Source organism: Nesoenas mayeri (assembly GCF_963082525.1).
Source record: "Nesoenas mayeri genome assembly, chromosome: 13".
NCBI lineage: Eukaryota > Metazoa > Chordata > Aves > Columbiformes > Columbidae > Nesoenas > Nesoenas mayeri.
In genome coordinates, this window is record NC_137550.1 from 10,708,450 (window position 1) to 10,729,769 (window position 21,320).

Genomic DNA, 21,320 nt, shown 5'->3' on the forward strand with positions numbered 1-21,320 from the left:
TGTCTTCCCAAAATGGCTTTTCTGGTTTCTTAGCAGCTGGCTCATTAGAGTGAGGAAGGAACAAAGTTTTAAGCCTCAAAAGCCATTTCAGAACTAGGCAGATGTGCCTGGCCTGTAAGTCATGTAATGTTGTACACTGGTGGCAGAATGGGGTGCTTACTCTTCTCTGCCTTACTGACATCTTTACGGTGGCTCTTTCTACTGTAAGTGAAGGCCATTTGCCATCACTGCAAACACCTGAATACCTCAAAGACTTTTGCTTATATGTATTTAATCTGCCATTTTATCCTTTCATTCAGCTCACTTGCAATATTTGAGTTTATAAAAGCTTTCAGAACTGAGCCAGTGGGACCTAGGGATGGATAGGATATACTGTTATTAAAGGCCTCAGCTGAAATCAGTCAAAAGACATGGACTTTTTCATGTCATTTTTCGACCGATTAAGACCCATTGCCCTACCATATGCAAAGCCATCATTTTTGCAGTCCCTGCCTCAAACAAATAAATGATCTTGCAAGCCACTGCTTAAGAATAAGGCAGCCACATCTCATAAGGTCTATACTGGGTGATGGAATCCCGTATTTGATCCAATTGATGAGCGAGCAAAGTCTATTTGTGGTATAAACTGCTGTTTGACATTGGGTGTGTCTGTATCCCCGTGCAGAGCTGTGTACCCTGGACTGCGGCAGCCACGGTGTCTGTGCCAGAGGGACGTGCCAGTGCGAAGAGGGCTGGGTGGGACCCGCCTGCGAAGAACGGACCTGCCACTCGCACTGCGCGGAGCACGGCCAGTGCAAGGACGGCAAGTGTGAGTGCAGCCCTGGCTGGGAAGGGGACCACTGCACCATCGGTAAGAGCGTTTTGTACCTCGAGAAAGAAAATGCACAAAGTCTTAACCGGTTACGCAAAGATCTGCCAGAGCCACCCTGCTTGTCCCACAGAATCGCAGCTCACTGCAGCTATTTACAGGAAATTCCTAACCTATATTTGAGTTGCATTCACATGTGAACTTTGAGTCAGGAAGGAAAAAAATGTTTAAGAAATAGGTATGAGGGAGGGGAAGCTACTATTCAGCTTAAGTAATTCTTGTGTTAAATCTCTTTCCTTCATGTCTGAAGATGTACATATTTTACTTGTTACTAGAGGTAGCTTTTCTGTAGCTGACTCCTACCAATATTCCTAATAAGGAAAAGCTTTCAGACCCTTTTTAGAAGTCATAACTCTACTGTACAAATGTAATAGTTATATTTTTAATGAAATACAACAGGTTTTTGCAAAGTCTAATAGTTTTTCTCCCTAAAATGTCCCAAAGCAAGTTTATTCATAAACATTGTAATTGTTCGTAATAGCAGAGTATCTAATTTTCAGCAGTTAGCAGCATAAGCTGCTAACTTTCATACCTGCTTCTTGAAAAAAGCGTAGAATGTTTTATCTTTGTCTTCATCATTTTAAGACAGTTTGTTCACTGGCTCTAGAATTTACTAAATCAGATTTGCTAAATCAAGAATTAGGTTTGTGAAGGAGGAATGGCCTCATTTTATAAAGATTGTGTAGAGTGAGTCTAGAAAAGGACCAAAATAATTAAAAAGATATAGAGCTGCTCGTCATATTGTGGGCACTGTCAGGTGCAGCCCAAGCTGTCCTCTGCATCTCTATCATCAAACGGAGAACGATCACAGACACAATGTGTGGTGGTCACAGTAGCAGGAACAGAACCAACTGCAGTAAGAGAGAGGCGCTTTATATCAACGAACAGATGGCAAGTCATAAGCAAATGGTGTCTGTATTTTCATTTGCGTACAGAAGTTCAATCCATCTCAGTTTTGTTCTTTTCTTTTTTAAGCTCACTACTTAGATGCTGTTCGAGGTAAGTTTTTCATATCAGCACTGGGAAAGAATAGTGAAAAGATACAGAAGTATTGGGAATGGAGTGTTTTGTGTTACCTGTTTTGTCTGAGCTTCTGTGCTTCTACATTGCCAGAACAGATAAAACATTTGTTTATGGAGATATATAAACACAGAAAAAAAAAATCAACTTTAAGAAAAAAATGTGCTCAACTTATTTGTGAACTTGTAGCGATGTAAGCATGTTTTATGTGGCCATCTGATATGCAATGTTAAGCAAATCAGGTTTTTTTTCTTTCACTTACCATTTAAAAGTAAAGATGGAGGTGAGGACTTGCTCAAAAAACTTTGTGTTGATCCTGTCTTCCATGAGAACAAAAATGTTTTGTGTTTTGGTTTCATTTTTGTTTGTTTGTTTGTTTTTTGTCATTTGTGCTTGAGGGAAGTTTCTTTTGATCGAGAAGTGCACTTTTTTTTAAAAGCTACCGATGCTAGATGTGATATAGTTCTCTTCAAATCATTTGATACAAGCGTTAAATTTTATGTTGGTCTGTATCTGATGCTGTCGATTTGATTTCCGTGCCTTGCCGCAGGTCCTGCTTGGTCATGTCAGCGCAAGTTCCCTCCCTGAGCTTGGCAGCAGTCCCTCCATCCTGGCCGTGCTGTGCAGAGCTCTGGTGCACATTGCACCTTACCAAAGTGCTGCTAGCTCAAATGTCAAACTAACCAATGTTCCAGCAAGAGCTGGGCATTTGTTTTGTGGTTATTATTTTATTTCTTCAGAATTAGACAATAAAAACAAGTAGGCATTCGTGTCATGACATTTGTCATTTTAGAGGATAATCACACACAGCAGCAAAATATAACCATATACAAGAAATGAATTAACTCAGCAGGACAGTGAATTGAAGTGGAAAAACATCCCTGTTACCCAGAACAGCTCTCATATCCTGCCTTTTCCCCCAACTCCCTGAAAGAGGGAAATAATTGGCTTTATAGGATATCTGGTGGTTGCCAACCTCATTCTGTTCTAGAGCAGCAACTTGAAGAATTCTGATGCGAGAAAACGGTGCCACCTGTCTCCAGCTCTTCAGAGCACAGGGGTCGGAGTCTGCAGTCTCCCTGGTTGCAGATGTGGTTGGTAACCTGTGCCGAGGGTGGGAAGGAGAGATGAAATGAGATGTATCTACTGCAGAGTTGCCAGAAAACATCTTGCACGCTGGGCTCTACGTCACAACCTGGCAGACCAGCTGTACCAACTCCCTGGTCAGCTCCTCCGAAGCCCTTTTGGAGCATCTATCTCTTGGGGCTGCCAAACACCTATGCAGGCTGAGGTCTCTTTTTTCCCCCCCAAAAAAAAAATCTGATAACACTTAAGTGTTGATGTTCACTATCAAGTGCAGAACGGCTTTCAGTTCCTATATGTCCATTGTATGCCCATGCTGTTAAAAAGAAAGGAGGCCTTTCAGAAGGGAGGCCACTTGCGCTATTAAGCTTATTGCTGAGCTTTCCCCATTGTCCTTTGGCTCCCTGTGTGACATGGTGAGGCTTTGACAAATGTCTGAGCTGGCATTACACTGTGCAAGCAGATGGACATGAGTGTACACATCCAAGTGACAATTCCTCCCCAACTCTTATAGGCAAGAGATCAAGCTGAGAATGTCCAAATTACTATGGATTCAGAATTTACAAGTATATAATCCGGGGGGTGCTACAGTCATTGTTCCCATTTTGATCTAGAATCAGAGCCACTAAAGGGCAAGTGTTTGTCGTACTTCGATCAGCTATAATGTGAAGGAAGTGGAACTGGGTGTTGGAAGGAAATGCTCCCTCATTTGCCTTCTGTGGAAAGAGTTGTATTGTAGCATAAATCAGATTGGCTTTTTTCTCAGTCAGCTGGCTATTTATGAATAGAATAAAAAGGTCGCCTCTGCTCCCTGCAATGTGTACGATTATGTCCACAAATGCCAGTTTGTCAATTAAGGAATATTTGCCATGTATATCTTTGATATAAACCTTGATTATGTATATACCATCCTGTGCAATCTACAACTTATCCTTCAATAAGTAGAGAAAAAGATGAAAACAGTAGACTATTAAATATTTTCTTATAAGCTTACTCACTTTTTTCCTGCACACAAAATGTTACTAAAAAAATTCTCATGCAAGGGCAGGGACCAGGATGGGGATTTTTCCATATTTGGCCAAAAATAGAAATGGCTTGGAAGGGAGCTGTGATCATTTGAAGACAGCAAGTTTAACCCTATATGAAAGAATGTTAAAGAATACTTGCAACTGTAAAGGAAGAAAAGAAAGCTCCTCCATTAAAGCTTCTTTTTTCCATTTTCTTTTCTAGACGGCTGTCCAGGTCTCTGTTATGGAAATGGGAGGTGCACTCTTGATCAGAATGGATGGCACTGTGTTTGTCAAGTGGGCTGGAGTGGCTCAGGATGTAATGTTGTCATGGAAATGGTGTGTGGAGATAACCTGGACAATGATGGAGGTATGATACATAATTCGAGTCTCTTTGTTTATTTATCACGTCCTTGATTGTCATTTGAGTCTATAGTTTTGGTGTAAGTTTCCCTTTTTATCACAGAATGTAAATGTATGTCTGCTCAAGACAGTTGATCCACTGACTTCATCTGAAGTAGTGCAGTGAGCGAAGAGACCCTTGTGCTATATGTTATTCAAGGCAGAAGTTGTGCTGTGCTGTACATATCATCCCAGTACTTGATTATTTTATTTAAAAATAAATAAATAAAAGGGCAACAAGTAATTTCTTCTATCTCTTTTCCACTCTATCTCATGCTCAAGATAACAGTCCTTTATTTCAGAAAAGACAGCCAATGGATACCCAAATGAACAAAACTTCTGTGCCTGTCAAAATGCATCCAGAGCTTAGTCTTATGTTAATATTAAATGAATACATTTGCAAGCATAACGCATACATTATGACTTTTTTTTTTTTTAACATTAATCTCTTTCTTCATGTTTCCACTGAGACACAGCACGGTTCTTGCAATTATCTGGACCTACATTTGAACAATTGTTGAGTAAGCTACTGTAGAAAGTATACAGAAGTCATTTTTGAAAGTACCATAATCAGAGCCCTGTGCTAAAACAGTCATTCGCTGTTTGCCACCAGTTGAACCAGTGCATTTGACACTAAATGCTCCCTATCTTTGTAGTCTTGACTCATTCGAAGGCTGTGTAAGTTTTAGGTTTGCTGGGGAAAACATAGTTCTTAGGTAAGTTAGTCTCTGGCTCATTTCCAGTAGTTCATTTTAACACATGAACTAGTGTGGGTTTTTTAAGAAAAAACATCCAGTCTCTGATTCAGACTTACCACTAAGAGAAAAGCCACGACATTCCTCACTGATTGTTGTCAGAGTTCATTCTTCTTTCTGTCTGTTTTAGGAATAATCATTTACTGGACAGTCAAGAATGACTATTGCTTTCCTCTCCTTTAGTTATTATCATCCTTTAGGGTGTGCTTGCCCCCATTCTCAGAGCTATGCAGCTTTCTCATGCAGCCTCTGAATACATCTGCCCCCAAGCATAGTTACATTTTTTTTCCCTTAGATTCTACACTGAGGTGTACTGAAATATATATTATCTCATTATATCACACTTACCACCTTAGTGTCTTGGGTGAGATCTGAGAGGCCGCTGTAGTGCCAAACCTCAGTATAGTGATTGTCTATTTTCTTCTAGGTCATTGATAAATTAAGCTTGATTTAGGGCCAAGAACTGAGGTCACTGTGGGACCTCAATAGAAACACTCTGACTCAGTGATGATTCCTCATTTACAGATATATTTTGAGACCTTCTGATTTTGTATCCTGTGGGCGCTAAGACCATGCTGTCCTTTGGCAAAGGCTTCCTCGTTTCTGAACCCCATTCAAAATCACTCTCTTCCTTTTTATCCTTCCCTTTCCACCTGATTTCCAAGCCCTCTGACAACCCTGTCTCTCCTGCTCCAGGCTGGTACGTGTCCCTGTCACCGCGGTCCCACAGCTCCATCACTGCCCCTGCCTGCCCCCCCATCTGCCCGTGCTCCCTCCGCCATCCCAGCCACAGACTCACTCGCCTGCCCTCTTAAACCTGCCCACAAAAACCCTGCTTAGCCTGTAATGTATGCAAAGCATTTTCTGATGCACTCTGTGAACTGGTTCTGCATAAACTGCCCTGTATTGTGGTTTTGGGTCCTTTATATTCTGCAATAATGGTGAGTTATTGAAAGAGTTGGCAGTTTTAACTCTCAATCTCCTTGAATTTGTCAGTTTAAGGCAGACTCTTAACATCATTTCACTGCAGGTTTTAAAAGTAATTTTCTTTTCCCTTTTTAATGGTAACATAACATGGACTAGGACAGCTCTGTTGACATTACAATTAGAGATAAGTGTAAAGAGAAAAGTTTAATTAATCTGACTACTACAGATGGGCTAAATGTAATTAAGTTTCCTTCACAATCAATTTTATATAAGAAAATAAAATTATATCTACATATTACAACCACTTCTCTTTATATATGACATTCATAGGATCTGATTTGGCATAAGCATAAATTAGAAAAATTCCCCTGAAGTCATTGAAGTTATAACAGTGTTACATTAATATGAAATCAGAAGCTGATTTCTAGTGTTTCAGGGGTTTTTATACATACACAACAGTAAAAACAGAAATTAGGAGACATGACATTACCTGCTAAGCCATGTTGGCTGGGAGCTTTTGCCTTAGACTATGAGCATATTACGATGGCATAACAAGTTACCATCCCTCCAGCCACATAACTGGATTAGGTTCATAAAGATGGAAGCTATTAACATTTTTGTCGTCGGTTGTGGTGAGTTAAGAGCATGCACTCAGCCGTGTTACAGAACTCCGCTGACAGGTAGTAACTTCCTAAGCCATTGGGATGGGATCATGTTCGGTTGGTGACGCACAGCCCAGGAGATAATGCTCTAAACCTGAGGTAATGCTGTTGTGTATTCCAAATCATGGTATTCTCACCTGGAAAAGGTCTTAGTCATGCCAGTTGTGTTTAAATCAAATATTTATATCTCAGTCCTTAGGAGGTGTTTTTGCTTCAAGCTTGTTAGGAAGAAGTTACAAGCAAAGAACAAAGCTGTAGTAAAGTTGAACAATTATTATTTCAAACGAACTCCAGTTTCAGGAGTTAGGCAGCATGATAATGTTGTGTAGTTTCCAGTTGATTTGTTATATGGTACTTTCAGAGACTGAAAAACTGAGATTTTTACTATAGAAAAATACATTCAAGTACATGGTGGAAAAAACATGTTAGAAAATGAAGTATTTTAGTGGTTCAAATTGTAGGGATCAAATAATGTCATTTATTTGGCCTGGGGAAGGGTCAGCGTTATTGTTTGGTCCGTGGTAACAGCACAAAAGGTTTGGGAGGCAGGAGGTCTTGAAATAATTTTTTAAGGACTGACAGGCATATTAGTATAAAGGTAAACAAAACCACAGGCATATTCACAGGCACCCTGGTTCTGCAGATGCTGAAGCACCAAGTTCCTCATCAGTGCAGTTACACATGGTGAGAGGGTTAAGTACATGCAGAAATATTTTCCTGAGCAGGGAAAATACTATTTCTTTTAGAGCCCCATTAGTATATGCTGCACTTGTACCCTGACTGTACCATAACTGCATTTCCCATTCCATCTCATAACTCTCTGTTAGCTTTTTCCTGCTTGCTGACTTAAGGGCATGTTTACCTGTTCAAATATCACTACAAATATCATTGAAAAGGTCTTAGCATTATAACAGATGCACAACGGTAAGGTTTGCACTTGCTCTTGTGGAGTGCATCTGCAGTCTGTTAGCAGTGTGATGTCCATTAAATAATGCCAAGATGTCAAGCAGATGTCCTTTGCAGTGGGGCCTTTCCCTTGCCCTGGCTTCCCTCACCATCACATTACTACCCATTTCTTATTCTCCTTCTTTCATTATTGTGACTGACATGATTTAATTTTCAGTTTATATGATGACCATTCAGCTTGTCTGAGCAGGTAATTTTCTCTTGTCCTGCCATTACTTTAGACTCATTCAAAAGCTCCAGTAGCTGCAGGAGTTGCTGGGAAGTTCAGCCTCGTGCCCGTGTCCAGGCACAGGAGGCAGAGCCCCCTGCCCCAGCACTGGCCATGCAGGGTGCTCAGCACCTGCTCACAGCTCAGCCCCCACCAAGCCACCGTTTACCTGCAGTTCTGACACCTACTCACATTGCAGGGCTTTGTCTTAAGCTGAAAGTTGCAGCCTGTCACTCCCACTGATTTCTTAGATATGGATCACTCTTTTAAATTTGCCTGGATTGCTTTTCATCATTTTCTTTTTCTTTTGTGAATCAATCTTGGCTGTTTGTTTTTTAGGAAAATACTATTTACTACAAGCTTTGAATTCACTACCAAATATGCCTTCAGTCACTTCAGACAATCATTGTAGCTTTCTCCAAGCTTTTCCAAGCACAAGAAAATATATGACTCAGCATAGCCTTGGGTTGATAACCAGTGCTGCTAAAATATTGATGTATTTCTGACCCATGCATTGGCATTTTAATAACCTATCCATCACAGAGATATCGAGTCCATATATAAGTAATATGCTATTATCACACAATATAAATAATACTGATGGGAATGGTTTTCATTGTTGCTGAGCAGCGAGGGCTCCCTGGGGATACAGTTTCTGAAAATCATACCCTGATATATTTGCATTCTCCTGTGCATGAAAAGCCAAACACCACTGGTACTCACTGGATAAAACACTGTATCGCCTTTCCACAGCCATACTGGTGAGTTTCCAGAGGCCTTATGCAAACACCTGTGTTCCCAATTAGCAGCCTCACTGTCTGCTGCATGCTCTGTTTTACAGCTGGAATTTAGGAGTTTGGATTAACACATACAAATAAGCACTAGAGATTCATGGTGGTTACTGCCGCTTAGTCCTTTCTAGAGTCCCTCTTTGATTCAGTTTGCTCAGATTCCTGGCAACCCTAATTGGACTTAACTGAGCCTGTGGTGAAACAAGTCAGCACAGGCATTGTTTAATGCTTATTTGAAATCAGTAAAAGAAAGCAAGCAAATGGCAGTTGAAGACTCCTGTGGATTTTTTTTTTCTTCACAAACAACAATGGTATTGAACAATTGATCATACGAGTGTACCGAAAACCTCAAATCCTTCAAGTGTGCAGAGTCATGGTGCTGAGTTGTTTAGATTGTCCTGCAAAGCATTCAGAGAAAAAAGTCGACTTACTGCAAAGAGAAACTTAAATCCCATTTTTTGCTTTCTGTGAAAATGTTCTGGAGATAGTTCTCTCAGCTCCAGCACTGGCTTGTGCATGCTGGGGTTGGACCAGAGGGAGCAGGAGAGCACTTACCCATGCACCGCTGGGCTGCTCTGCAGCAGTCAAAGTAAAGGTCGTTGGTATTGCTTATATTAAGTATAGTGTATTGCTTAGAGGTGGGCTGGATTTTCATGTGACTGAGCAAGTACATTTATTAGTGTGTGTACATTTATATGCATGCACCATATAGGCGTATACACCATTCCTTGCGATATTCTAGGCTTGACGTTAACCATAAAACTTCAAATCTATTGCAGTTAGCGTTAGTGGTGTCTTCTCCATGTGTAACAAAAGCTTGAAGGGGTGAGAATTCTGCTCTTTTAATGAACTTTAAAGCGGAAGAATAGCAATTTTAAGTATTATTGCTAACTATTTATGTTTTGCTTGCCAGAACCTAGCGATAGTGGATGGTTTATTAAAATAACACAGTAATACCGGAGGTGGAGTCCAATTGAAATTGTTGTTTCCATAGCCAGTTAATAAAGTGTCTTAGTGGTTTAATAAAAATGAAGCCGCTGTGAAAGCTCTTGCATGCTGCACTGGGGAGCTGGGAAAGCCACCGCTGCTGGAATTAGAACAGCTTTGTTCTTTGCTTCCCTTAGCAGGGACCCCGCCCGGTGCCCCCGTAATGTCCTCCAGTGTTCCGCCACCTAGATAATTTGTACTCATTGTGAACACGGGCCATTTTCAGTGACAGGAGTTGTTGTGATATTCTCATATTTGTAGTCATGAATTGCAAGTAATTCAGGGCTAGATGAGAAGACTAGAAAAGCTGGGATTTGCAAAGTAGATGGCATAAAGCTGTTCAGAGCCAGCCCAAAATACGTGACTTGTTCCATGTTCTTGCTATTAGCTTGTAGCTGATAAAATGCCTTTTCCTTTTCCCATTGTTATTTTATTGAGCATTTAATATAGATATTATGCAGCATAGGGAAAGCTGAAATACAAAATATATTAAATACAATCACTGCACAGCACTTGCCTAAACATGGTAAGCAAAGAGATATATTGCTGCACAGTAACCAATGAGGAGGTGGATCCATAGCTCCATTCCCAGTTTGTCCGGCTGCTGAAAGTGGTCACCCATGTAGAAGAGAGATTGCTGCACAATATGTGCATTAGAGAATGTGCTGTACCTAGCACAAACTGAGCGTTCCATGACTGCGATAGATACAGAGCTGAGGCGGTAATTTCATCACACTTTGTGGCGTTCTTTCCATTGTATTAAATAAGAAATATATGTATATAAGTGTATAAGCAAGAAAATATATTTTGTTTGATGGAAAACATTGTGTGATCCCATTGACACAAACTCCTGACATGATAAATATTAATACAATTCCTCATAGAAAGCTTCCTGGAAGGATCTCTTCCCCAACAAGAAATGGGAAAATCTTGTTCTAACTCTGTGAGCTACAGCAATGCAGAGAAGAGTGATGCGACAGAAAACAGAGCAACTTGTTTTGGCATGCTCTGCCATTTCTTTGAGGTTGTTTAAATTACCTAAGAGTTCTATGAGGTACTTCTTATCCTCAAGTTGATCTTTGTGAATTCTCTTTTAGCACTAATATTAAGAATATTTTAATTGTCTAATTTACTTACAAAACAAAAAATCCCAGTCTGTCATTATCCCTTGCATTTGGAACGAGGTACCTGGAAGATGTGAAGCCATAATCTCAGGCTTATCAAAATGTTAATCACTTTATTATATAATCTGTATTGCACCGTGAGGGTACCTGGCTGCCTTTTATATAAAATAAAAAATTATAATAACAAACCAAAATCATTTACACCTCTGTGATACATTTTAGTCCACATTTACACTGGGATGTACTTTGTGGTAACTGACAGTAAAAACTTCAGCAGACAGGCTCCCTCGCTGTATGAATTACGGTTTTTGCTGTTCATAGTAGTTTGTTCATACTCCTGATTGTTGTCTCCTGAGATTTAATAGGAACCCTGCTGCCTTCTTAACGTAGTGAATTTTCAAATAGGATTGGCTTGTTGAAAATGTTATCCTCAGACCATAAACTGCCTCCATATGTAACTTGTGATTCTGTACCAGGTATTTTTACCTGGTTAATTTTCATGAGTGTCATGCTGAACTACAGTAGTTTCTTTTCGGGTTTTAGATTTGTTTTTTTTTTTTCTTTCAAATAGTCTAAGTTAAAAGCAAAGTCTTAAAGAGCTTAAAGTGGAACATATAGTTTATTTGGGGTTAAGAGTTCCCTATTTGCCCAAAAATAGATGTTTTATTGTTTTACTTCAGCACAAAGTGTGAACAATATTTTTCAGTTTTATCCAGGTTGATTTCTTTTCTCTAGTTTTGTTTGATTGTTTGGGGGGGGAGAAGCTGAAATTGCATTATTCAGACAATTCTAGTTAATAATTCTTAGTTACATACACCCAGTGGCCTGAGCCAAATACTTGGTGTTAAGAGTCATAGAGGAGCTGGTGCTGCTGCACCTCCTGCCTCCCTGCCCATGGAGCATCTTTCCCAAATCTAGCATCTTTCTTCTGTTTCATTCTGCTTAGTTGAGAAGGGAGATTGAAATAAATAGACACCTAATCAATGAAAACATTTTAAAAATTAAAAAAAAAAAAAAAACCTTACAGCATGAGAGAGAAGCTGTGAATGATAATCTATAACCTCGAAGACTCCTTCTTCATATTAACGTTTATATTTTGGTTAGCAATTTCTTCCTCTGACAATTTGATAGCCTTTGCTCACAAGGCCATAAGCTGTCCCTGGTGTACCCAGCACTTTGTACATTCATGGTGCTGTTAGGACAAATACCGTTCTCACCATGGGTTATTCAGATTTGCTTCTGGGACTGCACACCCCTACAGATGGGAAACCCACCCTTTTGTAGCCCTGAGAGCCTGGAGTGCCAAATGAAACCAGGTGCAAGTAATTCAGACCAAAATAACTCCCTTAGCAGAACCTGAAAGAGTTTATAAGATAGTCACTTTGCTGACAAGTAAACTGTGAAGACAAGATGAAAATTGAGCCTGACTGGAAGATGGAAATCTGCTTTCCCTTTGCTCGGTTTCCTTCTGTGTACAGCATGAATGCACAGGGTTTGTTGCAGACATGTAAGCTGTTGACCAAAGCAAAGAATGAGGACTCTATTAGAGAAAGCAAAGTATTTAATTGTTATTTTTATAGTTCTTTCTTTCTAAGCAAATCTTTATATTCTAATATTTCAATGAATTTTCGCTCTTATTTCTTACCTAAATGAGAGAATCAGGTCAGCTCAGTTCCAACATCTAATGGCTTGTTGACAAGGGAAAAATTAAGCAGAATAGCTACTGTGGAATAAATTATTCCAAAATAGCTTCCCCCTGGAATCTGCTATTCTGAAATAAGTGTGCCTGATTAGTACTTATTCTGCCAGAGCAATGCTTGTCAAGATTCCCAGGTAGACAGCAGTCAGCTTGTAAGAGTGAGTACCTTCCAGAAAGTACCTGGACTCCTTGAACACAGCTTGTGACTGCCAGAACCAACCCTGAATGGCCACATCTAACCACACCAGAGCCTTCACAGGGTTCTCCACCAGTACACAGCAAAAGCAAGAGATTTCAATTTCTTAGTCACCTTTTCAAGTCTAGTAGAATGCTTTAATATTTGCAGTCTTGAAGAATCTAATAGTAATTTGATGCTTTTTAGTTTACTTATTAGTAATATGTAATAATTAATATAATATAATATAATAATAATGAATAGAATAGAATAGAATAGAATAGAATAGAATAGAATTTACTTATTAGTAATTTATAGTTTCATTCCTTGGACAAAAAGGAGGAAACAATAAGAGGACATATATTTCCCTTGCAATTTCAAGCCTTGTTTTCAAGGTTTCAATCCAAAAAGCTCTTTTGTTTTTTCGTCAGAACACAATGAATATCCCTTTGGTTTATATCGCTGACTCCTCCATCCACTTCCTGTGTGGGTTTGTTTGGACTGGAGGGCCCTTATTGTTTCAGCTTACTGATTTCCTAGCAGATTCCAATAGCTTTCTAGGTTTTCCTGAATATAAAGTGACTGCTGAGTGTACTCAAGCTCAATAAACCCATCATCGTCCTGTGAAGCTCTTCTCCCACTGCTGGCAAATGCCCATTGTCTCTGGGACTGGGACAATCTGGAAATAAAGCATGCACTGACCTGTAGCTATTCCAGCTTTGCTGGGTCCGAAGTTCTTAGATTATTGTTGCTAGCTATCTACAGTTGCCCTTGGCTAATCGTCACAAAAACTAGCCAGCTGTAGCTGATTTCTCAGCTGCAGTAGGATAGATTTGTTAATATTTTTTACTTAGCCAAGCAGTTACCTTGCTCAAGGTCCAGCAAGGATTTTTAGATTCTAAGAAAGTCCATTTCTTAATACTTGTTTGTTCTGTAGAAAGGCTTTTGCTTTCTTTTCAAAGTGAATATTTTATGGTGTTATTTACTGAGCATTCACATGGTGCAGTGTGCTCTATTGAGAAAAGAGCAGAGTTATCTGAGGGTTGGTCTCGCACCCATTAAAGTCAATGACAAAACTACAGCATCTTCCCTGATAACGCCGCTTGCCCTGAGGAGGTACAGTTTTATAGGCACGAACAGAGCATGAAAAGTCAAAACATGAAGTGAAAATATCTGACAGTATGTTGATCCTATAGCATTCCAATTTTAACACAAGGGAAATCCATACAGTGATATGATGACTCCACATTTATTCAGACTGACCTTGTTAAAAATACAAAGACATCTCTTTGTTGAAGGGTACAATGCCTTAATCTTGCTTTATATGCATTGGTGTGCTTGTCAATCCATGGAAGTTAGCAACTGCTAAGTCATAAAATGGATGTTTAAGAAGGTAGTTGGACATTTTACTGTACCTTATTAAATCTATTTCTGGTTGAGTATGCAATTTAAGCAATTTGGATGTCTAAGCTGCTAATAGAAGCCAAATTTTAAGTTTTATTTAGGTGCTTAATTTAGATGCACTTCAGTGTTTCACTTTTCACCATAAGCTTTGGACAGTTAAGTAAATGAATTTCACCCACAAATATTGCAAGTTTGTCCATGAAGAAATAATAATAATAATAATAATAATAATAATAATAATAATAATTTCTCCCAGTTTTTCATACTTGCAAATAGAGGGAGGAGGAATAGGTGTATTTTTGCTTTCCAAATTTGTTCTCCCGGTGCAAACATCCATGGAGAAGACTGTATCTGTCAGGTCACTGGGATAGAGCCTGCATCAAGGTGTGTATGTACATAATATATTACCAACTACAAAAGAACTATAGCCATGCTTCTGTTCTTTTTGGATCATTCTAGTATTGCAACCAATAAATGAAAAGGAAACATCCTAAACCACTAATAAATCTATTGTAGAACTTAAAATGTAAGACAGACAACTGTAACAAGTACTTTTTTTTCTTTACTACTGTAGTGAAGATGCTTATGAGAGTTACATTTCAGACTTCATTATTGCAGACTGGTCAGTAAATGTATGTTCTTCACAGGTGTGAACAGAGCTTAGTGACAATAAAGGACTATTAGACATAGTGGCTTCACAGTGTGGATCATGCACCCGTTGGACTAGCAAGTGTTGTGTAGTGATTTTCCTTTTCTGCCTGTTCTGCAGTGGAGACACTCTCACTCTCCCCTATTGACTTAGTTTGTAGGTTCTGTTTTCTCATTGTTGTGTGGGGATTTTATGAGGTGATAACGGTGTTAATGACTAGAGGAAATACCCCTCCTGGACTAATGCTTTATTGAATTTGAATGTGTCATAATCAGCATGTCTTCCGATTGATGAAATACCTCCTGTGCTCTCCGGTACTAAACACAGTGCTTTATTCTCAGAATCGCTCAGTTTCCTGAACTTTCCATTCTCTCTGTTCTAGATGGCTTGACAGACTGCGTAGACCCTGACTGTTGTCAGCAAAGCAATTGTTACGCAAGTCCTCTCTGCCAGGGTTCGCCCGATCCCCTTGACCTGATCCAGCACAGCCAACCGCCTTTCTCTCAGCATCCTCCCAGGCTCTTTTATGACCGAATCAGATTCCTCATCGGGAAGGAAAGCACTCATGTAATCCCAGGAGATGTCTCGTTTGAGAGCAGGTGAGTTTTCTTTTAGAGAAAATAATTTTCTGAATGTTGAGAAATACAATGAAATTATTTAACAAGGAAAAAACAGATACCCAGTTAGTTGAGAATTCTTCACTTGTTATCAAAATATACTTAAAAGGATAGCAAACATTTAAGTCCCAACAGCTCAGGATTTTGTTTACAAGGTTTTTCTTACTACCTGTCTAATTCATAAACTGTCACAGCAACAAACTCTTCTGCTGATATTAACAAGACTTGGACGGTTGCGGAAGGTAAACCATCTCGTACTTACGGAATAATTGGAGGAAGCTCAGCCCTTTCTGCTGTAGATACATACAGAGTTGGATTCATATGCGCTATCTTCAGTCACTTTTCTGCACAATAGAGTTTGTGTGATATTTAAAGCATAATAAATTTAATGTGTGTCACTTACATGTAATCCAGTTACCTAAATTAAGAAACTTTTTTAGTTTTACCACATGTTGATAGACCAGCGTGGAGTTCAGCATTTTGTGCTGTGGTTGCTCTCAAGCTGTCAGGCAAACAGTAGAGCGATTGGTGTTTGTGAGATTGGCTTGCCCTTTAAGAGGTAAAGACTGCGCAATGGGAAAGGGGCATTCACTCAGAAAACCTGGTAACACATATTTTCTTGAACATTTGAAATATAGGGGCACATAAGTTTTTATGCTGTAGTTCACTTGGGAAGCTATAACTTACATGCTGACAAAGAGATCCACAAATCATCCACATCACCTAACTATTACCCTGTCAACTAGGACTATACATTAGATAAACCATGTTCCGGTAATAAGGCCATAAGATTTTTTTTATTTTCACAGTACAGTACATAGCACTTAGATTACAACCTTGACTTCATTCCATAGCTGCGCACAAATGCAGTGCACTTTATCTTTGTAGCTTATTAATTTTTAATCAAGTAAATATGTAAAGAGAGTCTTTATTGATCTGAAATACCTAAACATTTAATCACTATTAATAATGTAACAGGATATGATAAATATGTAGAACCATAGGGCATGAAAATGAACTCCATAACAAGCACCCATCTGCCAGTGGCGGGTCTCCTGCTGCTGGAGGAATGCCACTGCACCTGCCACAAGGTCCTGGGTGGGATGTAGACGCTTTAAACCAAAAGAGACCATCAAAAGACTTTCCTCATCAAAATGCCTCACAATGAGGTGTTTTGGGAGATGAGGTGGGCACTCAAGTCACCTGTACGGTGTTCTGTGACACTGCAAATGTTAGCAGCCAGACTGCACATAATCCCATCAATGTGCCTTTATAGATATAAGGAACTGATCTTTTAAAGCTGTCGTTGATGGGATTTAACTTGGATTTAAAAGCTTTTTTCTGAGCGTTTTATTTCTTTACCCTGATATCTGCCATGCCTTTGAAGAACGAAGAGCAGCAAAGGCTGGTGTGTGAGCAGCAGCCCACCCTCACCTTGGTTTTATGCTCTGTACCATTAAGGAATATGACTCGTACTTGCATTGGTCCATTATTCACACCCCAGATATCGTTTGCTCCCACTGTATAGAAATTACTATTTAGTTTGGTGAGAAGATCATTGGGATTCAGATGAGGCTTTCTGTGTCTTTGGAATCAGGGCGGTGCCTGGAGACTTGCGCTGAGCCATGTCTCCTGAGTTTTGTCAACAGTAATCTGCAATGTGCTGGGCACTCCGAGGAGTTCTTCAGGCCACACTTTGCTTGATCCTCAAGTCTTCCAGGCTGTTGAAAAATTGCTCATCCATAAGTCAAATATTATTAAAAACTGCCAGAATTTTCCTCAAAGATGACAGATCTTAGAAAGAGGCAACAGCATAGCTGCGCTGCCTCTGTTCAGAAATCTTCCTCTGACATTGTCACTCTGACTGTCATCCACTGTCTGTTCTTCTCCTGGGAATTAAGATTGCTGAAAAAAATATAGAAAGACAACTATTACTACAGAAAAAAAAATATCAGAAATCTGTGATCCTGCCTATCTGGTACAGACCAAAGAATGCTTGGGGATTTTTAATCTCCTTTTGGCTGTTTCTGAAAAGGTTGTGTCCAAGCAGATGATATTAAGTCATGGCCACCTGCAGTGCCACTTATTTTATAGCATCGGTGGTTCAACAAGAAATGTGGAAAAGTTTGGATGAAACAGTAGCTTTCATTTATTTCAGAGCACTGGCATCCAATCCCACTGGTGCTCGAATTTTGTAAAGTCCTATCTGGTGCTTTTTTTTCTTTTCCTCTTTTAAAGAAGTCTCTGAGACCATTAGGAGGATGCAGGAAGAAATATCTAGCCAATGTTTTGAGTCTTTTCATTCAAATGACATTGTGCAGTGTTTTACTGTACCATAGCTCAGTGAAACTCCAATATGGGTGATGCTCACATGAATCTCACCGTAGATAAAGCCAAAGGGAGGTTGAATAGATTTGGGAAACCTATCAAAAACTGGTGAAGATTATCTCTGTCATTCAGACTGAAGTGTTTTGTCTCTACCATATCCTAACATTTTCAACATGATCTGAAATACTAAAATTAGTTGTTGTGACAACTGCTGAGACATCTGTCCTTTTGAATTTGCATCTTAAATTTTAGCATAGATCTAATTTTTTAACATTTGGTTTCTACGATGCAGTCAGGATGTTGCATTGAGCCATGGGTAAATACTACACCAAAATTAATGTTAAGGAGCTAGATATTTTCAAAACATATTTTGCTTTTTATTATGCCAAAGCTATGTCAATTTGTACTGGGTTTTTACAAATTCCCAACTTAAACTGTGACATGCTAAAAGGCAGATTAGACACATTCTGAATAAATGGAAATGTACTTGCTTACATCAGGAATGGTTTTGACCTACTGCATGTAGCAGGGCGTAGCAGATTAAAATGTTTTTATCAACTTCTGTTTTCAGGAAGGTTTTTAGCTTGTTTCTTTGCGAATATTTTTAGTGCATGCTGCTGGCAAGCTATTTGACTCACTGCAAATAGCCTACAAAAAGGGTCCAGCGTATGGTACTGAATTAATTACCCTTCACAGGCTGCTTACAGCGACATTGTCAGCAGGAAGAAATGAATGTACCTTACTAGCCTTTAGCTTAATTTCTCTGATTGAAGATTTTAATCAGAAATGTAATACAGTAAATGACATCTTCTGGTAATGTGACACTTGTGAATTCATGAGTTGCTTGACACAGTACCACATCTGAGCCTAATGTCTCAGCCTCAGGTGCTCAGAGAATATTGGCAACTCAACACACAAAACAAAAGCAAAAAAATATCAAATAAGTAGTAATAGAACAAAGAAGAATAGTGGTGGAATAATAAAATGGTTTAAAAGTAATGAAAAAAAAAATCTACCTAGAATTTTAAACTTCTATTTATATCTTAAATTAGAGATGTCAGACAAACTGTCTGATAGCAGGGAGCTGAGACCTGGAGAGCTGAGGCCCCCAGTTACACATGGAATGACCCACGAAGCATTGACAGAGAAATCCCACTTCTTCTAGGCCACCTGCAACCCGTGGGAATCTCTCAAAAAGCCAGCTGCTCCCTCTGGAGTTGCAGATTTAGTACAGCTTGCCAGGGGACTAGAAACATTTTTAATGCATTTGAAAACACTAAGGCAGCTTAGCAGGGACATGTTCCTTCCCAGCTCCTCCAAATTAGAAAAGACAATTTTGCACTTACTTTCAAGTTAAAACAACTTGGATGGCCTTAGTGCAAGCTTATGCAATCACTGCAAGTAGGTGACTGTTGGGTAGGTAGTATGAGTTGTTATCCCCCGTGAGAAACAAAAGCAGGCCAGTCACAAGCGTGCAGAACAAACCTGAGAGGCTGAGAATAGAAGAGGGACATACAGCACATTGAGGAGGCATGATGATCTTCAGAGGTTTCTCTCTTAAAATTAAGAAAAGCACTGAGAGGTGGCGAGGTCCACAGCTCCTCTGGAAAGCGGGTGAGTGTTGAAGCAATGAAACACGAAGTGGCAGTTGAGTATGAAGGGACATGACTGCAGGGAACATGCTCTAAAAGCTCTGGTAAGGAAAGGAGTGAAGCGAGGTCTGCAAGCGGCAAAGCTGCAGGGGAGCTGCACGCCCGCGGGCACGGTCTCTGGGAAACGAGGGACAACCTGCGGCAAACTGGGGGGTGTTTGTTACCTCCTGAGCCTCGGAGGTTCGTCCTGCTCATCAAGTAACTGGAAAATGTTTCCATACCTGCAGCAAAGCAAAAACTAAAACTAATTCTGATCAAACAGTCAGTGATTTAGTAGGTGTTGGTAACTCAAGAAGAAGCCAGAGAGTAGAAGACTCTTCAACTTAGAGTAGGCAATAAAAAAAGAGTAAATAATAAAGACAAATGTAGCAACACTGAGGCAGGCTTAGAACGTTTAAAATCTAAAAGATTGTAAAGACAGTTCAATGCAGATAAATGTAGAATAATGAGGTTTATGAATCTTTATCACATACTGTAAATGTGTGTAGCTTGTAAAATATGACAAATAATAAAGAGTAAGAAAGTTGAAAGATAAGTCTCTTAATATTATTTATGAATAATGAGAAGTAAAGTGAATCGGTAGAGGAAAGAAAGACTATGTATGAAATAATGGAGACTTTGATGAGTTTTTATCACAGAAATCTGAGTGCTTGATAAAATACGAGGACAGGGTAGAGTCAGAAGACAGGTCTGTGTGGAATGAACAAACAGGAGTACGAGAATAATGTACTGAATAATGATGGCTCTTAAGGGTGTCTCTATCATATAAAAATGTATTGTAGATACAGGGAGTGCATTAATGAAGGACTTAGAAAAGGAAAGGAAGGTCTGTTGATGTTAGAAATATGAGAAAATGATAGAAACTAGTATTTTCTGCTCTAACAAATCAAAGAGTAATTGAGCCTGGTTGTTCTGTTGAGTGAGTCTTGTGAGTCTGTTGAGACACACAGAAGCTTGATTGCCTTCAGTGGAGCAGCAGATTTCACCCACAAATAGAGCCACAACCAAATTTGGTTAATGCAGAAAACAAAAACATGGTACATCAGAACTCTCTTTCACATATTGGCAGTAATGCAGCCTCTCCCATTCCTCTGGGATTTATCAGCATCTTTCTGGAAGCATGGAATTTATATTAGTAACTGTAGTCAATGTCCAATGTCGCAAAGGGGTTAATTTTTATCAGTTGCGTTTTCTCAGTTCATAGTCAACTGGGTTTGATGATATCATAGCAATAAATTAGTGTCCTGTCAAGTGGCTTTGGAGAACAGGATCTTATGAAACAAGTCAGAATTTTCAGAAATTTATGGTCTCCAATTAGTGCTTATGATTTCATTGGATCATGATTAATTAATCTCTCAAGAGATATATTTTAAATTCGTATATAGACTCCTAAATACCTTTCATCTGAGGAGCTGTTAAGTTTTAGATTACATATTCACTGTGCAAAGATAGGATGTGTCTGTTGAGGTCTACCATGAACTTTTAAAATGAGAGAGAAACACAATCAATGTCTAAATTTATGCTTATAGTTTATATGGAATAATTCATGCTGGTTACTTTTGTAAGTATTCTACTGGTTTTGAACATTATCAAAAGACTTCTGCATACACTGTTCTCTTTGTTATGTGAAACCGCAGTTCAGGAGACATGTAATTTTCTCATTAGATCCCAAGACCCGCATCTGTTCTGCTGGTGGAGGTGTGCTGATGGAGCATACCTGATGGCATGGGGCAAAATGCTGGAAGGAGTTTCAGTGGAATGGAGCTGCGTAAGCCCTTAGAAAACCCCACTAGGTCCTATTCTACACCATGAGTGTATTTTACATCTTATTCCTCATCCTTGATGAGACCTGTCTCCTTTTCATTTCAGTCTTCAAATACATAGAAGGCTAAATCTAAGAAAAAGAGAGTAATTTCTTCCCTATTTCTGTGGCTAGGGTGACAGTAATGGTCTTAAAAGGCAGTAGTGGAGATTCAAATTAGACAGTAGGAAAAAC

The 21,320-nt window shown here is 39.3% G+C and overlaps 1 protein-coding gene across 2 annotated transcripts in view; it reads left to right on the forward strand.

The window, feature by feature from the left end:
• TENM1 (teneurin transmembrane protein 1) overlaps positions 1-21,320 on the forward strand; it is a gene marked incomplete at both ends in the record, with an annotated part of 239,415 nt that overhangs the window by 144,114 nt on the left and 73,981 nt on the right. The window contains 4 exons of one of the 2 annotated variants that reach the window (XM_080352763.1): positions 665-850; positions 1,844-1,867; positions 4,202-4,348; positions 15,110-15,326. In XM_080352763.1, coding sequence (XP_080208889.1) covers positions 665-850; positions 1,844-1,867; positions 4,202-4,348; positions 15,110-15,326 — 574 coding nt within the window. The remainder of the gene's footprint in view (positions 1-664; positions 851-1,843; positions 1,868-4,201; positions 4,349-15,109; positions 15,327-21,320) is intronic. The other variant, XM_080352764.1, reaches the window with a different exon arrangement.